At 46.1% G+C, this 10982-nt stretch overlaps 1 protein-coding gene across 5 annotated transcripts in view; it reads left to right on the forward strand.

Moving 5' to 3' along the window:
* The window catches only part of AXDND1 (axonemal dynein light chain domain containing 1), a 34955-nt gene extending 26564 nt beyond the window's left edge, over window positions 1-8391 (forward strand). For all 5 annotated transcript variants that reach the window (XM_083621567.1, XM_083621565.1, XM_083621569.1 and 2 more), the window contains 6 exons: window positions 746-856; window positions 993-1154; window positions 2870-3007; window positions 4840-4931; window positions 5710-5858; window positions 8162-8391. In XM_083621567.1, coding sequence (XP_083477693.1) covers window positions 746-856; window positions 993-1154; window positions 2870-3007; window positions 4840-4931; window positions 5710-5858; window positions 8162-8250 — 741 coding nt within the window. In that variant the 3' untranslated portion in view covers window positions 8251-8391. The remainder of the gene's footprint in view (window positions 1-745; window positions 857-992; window positions 1155-2869; window positions 3008-4839; window positions 4932-5709; window positions 5859-8161) is intronic.
* The last annotated feature ends 2591 nt before the right edge of the window (window positions 8392-10982 follow it).

A 10982-nucleotide genomic window follows, 5' to 3' on the forward strand; every position in this document is an offset into this window, starting at 1 on the left:
AGGGGCAGGGCATTGGCCCAATGGGACTTAAGGTTTTAGCGGGCCTTGAATAGTCATCCCTCTTAATCTCCATTTATGACAACAGTACCACTGAGAATGTAAGAAATAGTGTTTTTCATTGGTGGGTGTTACACAAACACAAGCAACCACAGCACACCTGCAATTAGGGCAAGGTTTTCCCAGCCCAAAGGCTGTTACTCCCTAGGCAGCAAATACATGGACCTATCGATGATAGTACAGGTGTGAATGACAGGTCACAGTATGCATTTGCAGGGAAGATAATGGCTGGGATTAATGGTGGACCTCTCAAAAATCCTTGGCCCCCTACAAAATCCAGCTCCACCTACTGCCCATTTGGGTTGGGAAGCTGAAATGGAGAGCCATATGCTAAGCAAAACACTGTACAACTTCCTCTAAGCATAGTTCAACATAAGCAGCTCTGTTTGAGCCCTCTGGAAGAGCACCACAGGGCAATTTTTTACAGTGGTACCTCGGGTTAAGAACTTAATTCGTTCTGGAGATTCGTTCTTAAGCTGAAACTCTTCTTAACCTGAGGTACCACTTTAGCTAATGGGACCTCCCGCCCCCGCCGCACGATTTCTGTTCTCATCTTGAAGCAATGTTCTTAACCCGAGGTACTATTTCTGGGTTAACGGAGTCTGTAACCTGAAGCATCTGTAACCCAAGGTACCACTGTATTTCCTTTTTGGTGATTGCTTGCTTCTTTCACTTTGTCTTTTTCCAGACAGAGTGCTTGGATTGGATTGAAACCTGCAACCTCCTTCTGTCTGGGATGAAGACCACTCCCACCACGTTAATCAGCCAAGAAGACCTCGTTGGCCTGTTTGGATTAGAGGTACTGGCAGAAATAACCTTTGGTGTGACTGGTGGTGGTGGGGATTTTTTCTCTCCCTCTCTCCCCCGCCCTCCACCTCTCTTCTGGCACAGGGCGATAGCTCAGAAGGAGAATTTCACTAGCAACCGTTTTGCAGGTGCTTCAGCTGAAACGACAGCTGCCTCCTCGTCCGGAGCAGAGAGTGGAGAGCTCTTCCACCACAGATGTACCTGTGGAGGAAGAGAAAAAAGACAAAGAAGCTGTGGATGTTCTAAAAGATCAGGAAGCAGTGGAACAGAAGCAAGTGTTAGAAGCAGAGGTGAGCATCTCCATTAGCAAATGCACAAAGCTGTCCCTCTTCTTTCAGGGCTTCTTTCTTTTTCGCTGGGGCTCATGGCCGTGTGTTTATTGCTATCTGGTGCAACTTTTGACATCATGAAAAGGGAAGCCTGCAGTTTACAAACAGAAGAAATATATGTATCTATCCCTCATGACTATGGAGAAGAGATTGGAGACATATTGTGGATGCTACCTGGAAAAGTCATAATATATAGAAGCTACTTCCAGTAGGCCACACAGAAGTTGTTAATGGTGTCAGGAGTGGCATCACTGCTGGGCCCCTGGGTTGGCAGTGTGGAGGAAGCAGATTGCATGGATGGGGCTGGCAACGTGGCTGTTTTTCTTACAACTACGTCCCGCGTAATAAGCTTCCTTTACATATTATCAGGAGCAATGGGGTATTCGTTGGCTGCATCACATTGCTGGATATGTGTGAACTGCCCATTTAATGCTTTGTGTTCTCCCCTTCTGTGACTTAAATTCCTTGCTGTTCTGATCATACATCCAACACCTCCCTCTTTGATCACTTCCTGAAAAATTGCAAAAGCTTTGAAAAATCTGAGGAATTGGAATTTGATGCCAGTAAATACTGGTCACTGAACTGAGAATTCCTTGCTACAGATTCTGGATTCTGGTTTCTTCTGGTGCAGAACATAGGCAGGACTGTGCGCAATGCAGCACAAAGGAAAGGCCCCCCTTTCTCCAGCTGTTGGTCGGTCATAAAGTGTCTGCTTGAGTCAGAAACTTTATGCTACAAAGTTGTATACAGCTTTATCTGTCTTAGCTTTCTCGCAAAGCACTCTGGGAATTGTAGTTTGATGAAGTGCTGAGGATTCTCTTTTCAGGTGTGGTTGAGCATGTTTAAATATGGAAAGTGGATAAGCCAAGAGTGTATATGCTTCCGATTCTCCAGCAGCAGAGAATCAGCCCCAGAATTCATGCATGGTCTGTGAACCAGGGGAATAGGAAGGGGGGGCAGGAGGGGCGGGTGACAAGATGGCCCCTGGCCCCCCCAGCTGTAGAGCGGCCAAGGGCGCGCGCAGTCCATATGGGCGCCGCTTGCGCGGTGGCCATACGGGCTGCCACTCTCACGCGACATCTGTACGGGTGTCCGTATAGACTGCCGCGCGTGCACACTCCATATGGCAGCCTGTACGGTCGCCGTGCAAGCAGCAGCCCGTATGGATGCTGCGTGGAAGTGGCTGCCCGTACAGACTGCACATGTGCATCATCCCATACGGTCACCGCACATGCGCAGTCTGTACGGGATGCCGCACATCCGCACTTTGTACGGGCTGCCCTGACCCTGGTGCCGGAGAGGGTTCCTCCGCCACTGCTGTGAACACTGACTCCAGGAGCTCCTGAACCACAACTGACAGCGTAGCCTTATGTGGAATATGAAAATAGTTGAAGATTGTGTTGATCAGAGCTTTTTTTCTAGAAAAAATGGTGCCGGCACTCACCATGAAGTTGTTACAGTTAAGTGCCACACTTTTAACATATCCATTAAAAAGCTGGCGGTACTGCATACTGTTGAGTACCCCCAGGGGGGAAAAAGGACTGGCGTTGATCATCATGATCCTTCCATACACTATCTGAGTCTCTTCTGTGAGAAATTTCCTTGATGATGAGGAAATAAACATTGCATTGTGTGGTCCTTCCATTTTCCCTTGCTCCTTCTGTTTGTCCTTGCAGGAACAGCCGCCTGTGCCCAGCACCAGCACTGGTGAGCAGGCCAAGAGTCTTGCGGTCACTTACCCAGTCAGATACATTGGAGATGATTCTAATGTGTATGTCAAAACCATGCAAGTGCAAGAAATCACAGTGTCACGGGTATGTATGTATGTATGTATGTATGTATGTATAAATAGATAGAACTTCTCTGGAGAGGTGTGTCTATTTGGAACAAGGTGTGGCAGCTGCTTTAGAGGAGAGGATCTCAGTGTTAGTTATTTATATCCCACCTTGCAGCAGAAGAATCTTTATTTGCATCAGCCACTAGCCATAGCAATAAAATCAAATAAAATGTACTGAAGATAGAGGTAAAAACTTAACTGTAGAAAATACATTTGGGGGTTTACATCAATAATCAAATAATAGATCTTATTCTAATTGTCCCCACTAAAAACCCTGCAGTTTTTGCTGTCACCTGATCATCTTGATCTGCTAAAAGAAAGGATGCAGTAGGAACGGTTGAGTGACCTGGCATGGACAGTAATAGAGGGGTAATAACCTCACTCCTCAAATCTTTATAAAGAGTGCAAGACAGAAGCACATGAGCCACTGACTCAATACTGCCATCTCTACAGGGACATAACCGTTTTTCCAGTGGAATTCTTTGAAATCGACCCTCGGGTACAGCCAAAGGCAGTATATTCAATCTTGTGAAAGTGAAAGAGTGTCTGTATTTTGAAATTGTTACATTTTGCAAATAGGGTGCAAAAGTGACTAGGTGGGAAATAATCATACCATGGACAAAATTTCCTTATTTTGGCCAGATTATTCTGTCGCTCAGTGTCATATAGGCGCTGTCTAATTAAATTATTTGCTTTACTGAAGCCAGATGTTAATAACTGTTGTGGTGATAAACCAGAAAAGTAGAGCTTTCGGTTGACAATTTTAGTCCAAGTGCTCGCATGACAATCTTGCAATACTAATGGCAGTAGACCAGTGTATCCCACCGTTTTTCTCCAAGGAGCTCAAGGTGGCATAGATGGTTCTCCCCCTCCTCATTTAATCCCCACGAAACTCCTATGAGACAGATTAGGCTGAGAGAGGCAGTGACTGGCCCAAAGTCACCCAGTGAGCTTCGTGGCCGAGTGGGGATTTGAACTCTGGACTCCCTGTTGGGATACTGCCAGGGAGACGGAGGCATCAAGCAGGCCCCAAGTCGTCTCCGGACGATCACCGGTCTCCCGTGGAACAGCATCAGTCAATTAGCGACACGAGCCTCAAAGACATTCCAAGACCCGTGCACACCCTTTCAGCAAAGTCTCCACAACGGAAGATACAGACAGGAGAGCATATTTACAGCTTTATTCAACGTAGATCAGAACAAAGGAAAAACATGACTGCTTGCCTCCGTGTCCAGGAAAACAGCCGGAACAAAAGCTATATATAAAACGGAAGTTCCCAGCGAGAGCTGGAACGAAACAGGCATGTGATACACAACAATCATGCCTGACCATTTAAGGTGGAACGGAACTATATCCTAACACTCCCAGGTCCTAGTCCAACTCTATGGCCACTACAACACACTATTACAGCAGGAAACAGATCTGGCAAGTTCTCCTGCACTGGCCCCATTGAAAAGAACGGCAGTGGTGCACGGACACCGTTATGGGGTTTTTACAGGAGATATTCTCAGGCAATTCTGCCCTGTATAAACCTTTTCTTCTCAGAGGCAGAGTAATGGCAACTTCCAACTCTGTGTCTCTGTAAATAAAACAGCGCAATGACCCTGTAAGGTAGGCCAGAATTATCTTTATCCCCATTCTGAAGATGTAAGGGATGAGTGAGCATCACTTGTCGAAGGCTACCTAGTGTGCTCATAGCTGAGGCAAGATTTGAGCCAGGGACTTCTGTATGCCAGTTCTGAGACAGAAAGTAGCCTGTGGATTTATTTCCTTTCATTTCCTATAAGTTATTCACTCTTCTTATTCCAGAGGGAGTTGCATGCCAGCCAGTGGACCACAAAGGCCTCAAAGAAGGAATTTGAGTTGCTAGCGTCACTGGAAATTCTGGAAGAGCGACTCGTGTGAGTATAGAACCACAGGGAGGAGATGGATGGATGTGTGCATTCTTGTGCAGACTAGAGACTACAGGGTATCTTGAACAGGTGGCCTATGTGATTGCAGGTGTCTATTCTGCCACAACACATTCCATTTTTAAACAAAAATAGGACGCAGGTGGCGCTGTGGTCTAAACCACTGAGCCTCTTGGGCTTGCCGATCGGAAGGTCGGCAGTTCAAATCCCCTCAATGGAGTGAGCTCCTGTTTCTCTGTCCCAGCTCCTGCCAACCTAGCAGTTCGAAAGCACATCAAAGTGCAAGTAGATAAATAGGTACCGCTCCGGCGGGAAGGTAGACAGTGTTTCCATGCGCTGCTCTGGTTTCGCCAGAAGCGGCTTAGTCATGCTGGCCACATTACCCAGAAAAACTGTCAGCAGACAAACGTCGGCTCCCTTGGCCAGTAAAGCGAGATGAGCGCCACAACCCCAGAGTCGTTCGTGACTGGACTTAACTATCAGGGGTCCTTTACCTTTACCTTTAGTGATATGTGAGTTCTCATGTAGTTTTGCAGTGCTAGGAATAGATTCTCCTGTAGGTTTTATAGACTTGCAATGTAGTAATCAGGTGTGGATTCTTACATAGGTTGCAGTAATATTGGCCGTTAGGAACATTTTGGGGAATGAAGAAGCAAGAGAAAATGTATTTTTCACAGTAGGAAGCGACCAGCTAGAGTAAATCACATTAGTTTAATTGGTTTCCTGCCTGGTCAGGGGTATGAGTTCTTTCTGGCACCTGCTCTTTCAGAGAGGCTGAAAAGCGAGCACAGCAAGCTGAGGAAAAATCTGAAGTCCTTCATGAGGACTTGGAAGAAGCTCTGGCAAAAATCCAGAACATGGAGGGTGAGCAACCAAAGCTGAAGGACTCTGAACAAAAAGAAACAAAACTCAAAGCAGGTATGGCTAAAGACTTGAAAGGTGGAATTGTAGACTCTAAAAAATGCCCTGGAATTTTAAGAGCAATTTCATGCACCACACGTTTAGGCGTACGTTTGGAAACATAAAATGTGAATGTGATAAACTGGTTTGCAGGCTCACGTGCGTTCAAGGTACAAATGTGTCGGAGAACCAGGATTGGCTGCACTTACGTCTCAAGCATACATTTGGGTGGTATAATTGAGTATGCTGCTGCGAAATGGCTCAAAATAGACAAAAGAGGCATAGGGAAGTCACGTGTTGCAGCTCTTGCTGAGCTGTGCCATTTCAGACTACATGTATTATATTTCCACGCTGCCTACCACGCAATGGGGAAAAAATGTACAGGAAGTGTGCTTTTGTAGGAGAGCGGAGAACATTCCCAGATACAGGTTGTGCTAAATATGTTGTGCTAGCGCAATGGGATTCCTCCTCCCCTTGACACCCCCAAATCTGCTCTGGAAGGTTGGGGGGAACTAGAGGACAGGCTCTGGCAGAATGCTTGGCTTGGCACTACTTTGAATACAACCCACCATCTTCCCCCTTCTCCACCCGTAGTCAGAAATGGAATGTTACTGCAAAAGTTGTCCCAGATGCCTTTCTGTTCCTTTGTTTCTGCTCTTAGTAAGTAAATATGTGTAGCCACTTCCCCATCATTACTACTCCCTGAAGGTTGCAAGAATCAAAATGATAGGCTGTACCTAAGGCAGGCTGGGGAGAGAGATGGTTTGCTGTTTGCAGGTCTTTTCATTCCCGCCCCCTCAATAACAGCAGGCTGTTTATTTCTCCATTTAAAAATGGTAACTTGAGAATTAGCTGACTTGCCCAGTCCATCTCCTGAGTCTGATAGGGGGATCCTTTCCACACAGGGAACAAACAGAGGCCTAGTTCACACCTGTGTATCGGTTGCTTGATTTATCTGTTCTTGATTAGTGTTTGATGACTGGCAGCTGTCACCTGGTCTGCCCAGGAGGGTGAGGTAGTAGACTGGACTGTGCCACTACAAACTGCAGCCAGGAAAATCACCTTTTTGGTTGGTCTTTATTATAAAGTGTATCCTGTAAGTAGAATGTTAGCACAGCAGGGAATGGACTAATCTAGAACTTTTCTCCCTGGTGTGTTAGGTTTCCACTTTCAGAAGCCTATTCCGAACTTAAAAATAGGAAGCGTAATCCTGGTGGTCAACAAAAGAGGTTTAAGGACTGTCTCAAAGCAAATCTTTAAAAATGTAGTATAAACACTAACAATTGGGAAACACTTGCCTGTGAGCGCTCCAATTAGAGAACAGCCTTTACCAAAGGTGTCATGCGCTTTGAAGACACTCGAACTCAGGACGCAAGGGAGAAATGTGCTAAGAGGAAGGCATGCTTGGCAAATCCACACCATGATCAACTCCCGCCCGGAAACCTATGTCCCCACTGTGGAAGGACGTGTGGATCTGGAATTGGCCTCCACAGTCATTTATGGACTCACTGTTGAGACCGTGTTCATGGAAGACAATCTTACTCAGCTATGAGTGATCGCCAAAGAAGAAGAAGACCATTCTTCCATCTGCATTGCTGAAGTGGCACAACCCATTATGCATCCTCAATCTGCTACATGTGTAGCTCTGGCCTGAATAGGTGATGTTTCTGTTGAAAAGCAGTGTGTTGTGGGGTGAAAGGAAAGTTCTTCGTTGCATAATAATTTCATAATTCACATGTCATAATTCACTTGATGCTGCAATCATGAAGTAATGAAGATGCATGTTATGAACCGACCCAGGGAGCTGAAGAAGCAAACTGCATTGCACTGGCTCAGAATGTGAGCAGGGAAGTCCTAGTTGAACTCTTACCTAACCCAATTGGTGGTCCGAGCAAGCTTTTATCAGCCTAAGCTGCTCATCTGCAGCGTGATACTGGCCGTATCAGGATTGTTGATTTACTTTGAACAAAGTACTGTGTACATGTCAGAGATCGGTGTGTCTTAGATCATTGAAATAAGTGGGGTTGAGCACATAATGCTCTGTTGGAATATTCCCATTATGGATGAGGTTCCCACTGAGAACAGGTATACTTATGAAGTGTGAACATGACAAACATTGGTTTGTGGATGCATATGCTGTTCATAACCATTCTTTGGGCAGCTGGGTTTGGTCTTGATTCCCTCAAGGCTATGCTTGGACTGAAACCTGGACTTGTTGCAGAGTAGAGTATGAGGTTTCTCTGAGCTACTAGTTCTCATATTGTCTAGGTGTTGACAATGTAAGTGTTTAAGTGCTTCTTGCTGTGTATCTGTCGTTGCAGAAGTCGTCGTTAAGGAACAAACTGAATCACCTTCACAGCCCAGCACTCCTAAGCCACGAACGAAGAAATTCCCCAAGCCCAAACGCTGAAGAGGAGGGTGACCTCCAGAAGGCCTTTGGCTCCTGCTTGTAGCTGGCACTGGACACAGATGGAGGGTTGTGCATTAGTGGCTACTTGGAATTCTCCCAGCTCTGTTAAACTATTGGTTCAGTACATGGAAAGGAGTTAACCAAGTGGGATTGATTCCCAGTTTCTGTTATTTATGTAGAACATATTCAAGGTCTAGGTTGGAGTTGCCCTGATATTTCACTGTGTTTACCTATACAGGTTGAATTTAAGAATAGCTCAATAGGAAATATTTGGGGGTTTTGTTTGAACTCCCCTCCCCCCCCAAAAGAACACTCGATCCATTTAGGAGTTTTTCACTAGTAGATGAATTTGGGAGTATCTTGGACCAGAGGGTTTAGTATCCGATAATTACTTGGCATGGGATGTGGGTGGCGCTGTGGGTTAAACCACTGAGCCTAGGGCTTGCCCATCGGAAGGTCGGCGGTTTGAATCCCTGTGACGGGGTGAGCTCCCGTTGCTCGGTCCCTGCTCCTGCCAACCTAGCAGTTCAAAAGCACATCAAATTGCAAGTAGATAAATAGGTACCGCTCCGGTGGGAAGGTAAAGTGTTTCCGTGTGCTGCTTTGGTTCACCAGAAGTGGCTTAGTCATGCTGGCCACATGACCCAGAAGCTGTACGCCGGCTCCCTCGGGCAATAAAGTGAGATGAGCGCCGCAACCCCAGAGTTGGCCACGACTGGACCTAATGGTCAGGGGTCCCTTTACCTTTAATAACTTGGCATGATTCCCTTCCCTCAAGTTCTCTAGTACAGCCATACCTTGGGTTAAATATGCTTTGGGATGAATATTTTTGGGTTGCGCTCCACGGCGACCCAGAAGTAATGGAGCGTGTTACTTCCGGGTTTTGTCACTCGCGCATGCGCAGACGCTCAAAATGACGTCACCCGCATGCGCGGAAGCAGCGAATCGCGACCTGTGCACACGCGGGTTGCGTTCGCTTCAGGATGCGAACGGGGCTCCGGACCGGGTCCCGTTCGCATCCAGAGGTACCACTGTAGTTCTCTTTGTTTATGTAAGGTAGGAGACTTAGAAGCAGCACTTCCAAATGTCTCCCAAGCATAGCACAAGGTGAATGAACAAGCCCAGCCTTCCAAAGAGCAGGGAAGGATAGTTCCCTAATCTCATGCAGGTATTGGAGTTGACAGAAGCAGTGAGAGACTTCCACTGTTCCTGGCTACTCATAAAGCCTGAAGTAAACAGAAAGAAGACTTCTAGCTGTGGAATCTTCTGCAAAGGGCAGGCTATTCACTCAAATCACACCATGCTTTGGAGACACTTAGAACTAGCCAGATGGAATCTAACTGCTTCTGAGAAGATCTTACCTTGTCACAAGATGCGATTCTGATTGATTACTTCATGCAGATCCTGTACCTGTGCTGGAGGACTCGGGGAAGGGGAAGGCCCTACAGTTTTTCCTCAAACTTGGGTTCCCAGCTGTTGTTGGACTACAACTCCCATCAGCTAGCAGGACCAACGGTCAGGGATGATGGGACTTGTAGTCCCTATTATGAAGCGAGAGAATCCCTCACAACTTCCAAGTTCTCTGTGAGAGGGAGGGTCACGGCTGCTGTCCTTTTTCACAAGTCATCAGGAAGAGATTGGTGGTTGCTAGTGGCACTTGTGAAACCCTGATCCTTTGTGAATGGAAGGTGACTTATCAAATATTTTAGACTGATCTGGTATCAGTACTTTTTCTGTCCCAACACTGCATCCGTTCTACAGCCTTTTCTGAAGAAATGTGTCTTCATAGGGGAACATATTTTGCCCCTTTGTTGAACCGTCTTCTGCCTCATTGCCACCCCATTCTTCCTTCAGGGGGAAATAAGAGCTAGCATGGTATTTTGAACAGGAAAGCAGAGTAAGCAAAAGTTTGGCTGCGTACACCTGTTCATGGCATTGTAAAATCATGGCCAGAAGACGCCATCTAGCGGAAATGAGCAGAAATGCAGCTTGATTTATTTAAGCACGTTCCACTTTCCTTTCTGCAGAGAACGTAGGAAGCTGCTTTGTATAATTGGTTGATCTAGATCTAGATCGGTGCACGCAGTTTCCGTTGCACACAGGGCGTTGAGCTGAATGGTTGCAAAATAGCAATGTTAATAATACCTGTATTTATTTGGTTGCCTACTCACAGTTAAGCCCTGGTCAGACAGGCGATTGAGTTGCCACAACTGTGACATAGTGCACTTGAGAGCATGCACAGAACAGAAGGTGAGGGAGGGGAGAGAAATACTGGAGGAGGCACTAAATTTTGTTTTTGCTCAGGACATCATACTACCAAAGTCTGCCCCTGATCTGACACAGCATTCTCTCTTTTCAGTGGCAACAGCTCTCTAGAATCACAGGCAGAAGTGTCTTCTGTTCCCTTTTCCCCAAGATGCTTTTAATTGGAAATGTATGAAATGGCTGCACCACTGAGCTATAGGTGCTCCATGCGCTGCTCAGTTGGAGACTTCATTTAAAATGAGATTAATATAGATGCTGGAGGAAATACAACATCTCTAGGGCTAGAGTTTAAGATTCTCAGAGTGCTTTTCCTTCCAAACTGCTTTGGTTGCTGCAGCTTTAATCCTGCCTCAAAAGCTGGGCAACTGTAATGAAGGCAAGCGAGAGACCATGTTTCTATGGTGGTAGTCAGGGAGGAAGGAGCCTTACAATAATAATAATAGTAATAATAATAATAATAATGGTAA

The sequence above is a fragment of the Podarcis filfolensis genome, assembly GCF_964270895.1.
Source record: "Podarcis filfolensis genome assembly, chromosome: 6".
In the NCBI taxonomy this organism is placed as follows: Eukaryota; Metazoa; Chordata; class Lepidosauria; order Squamata; family Lacertidae; genus Podarcis; species Podarcis filfolensis.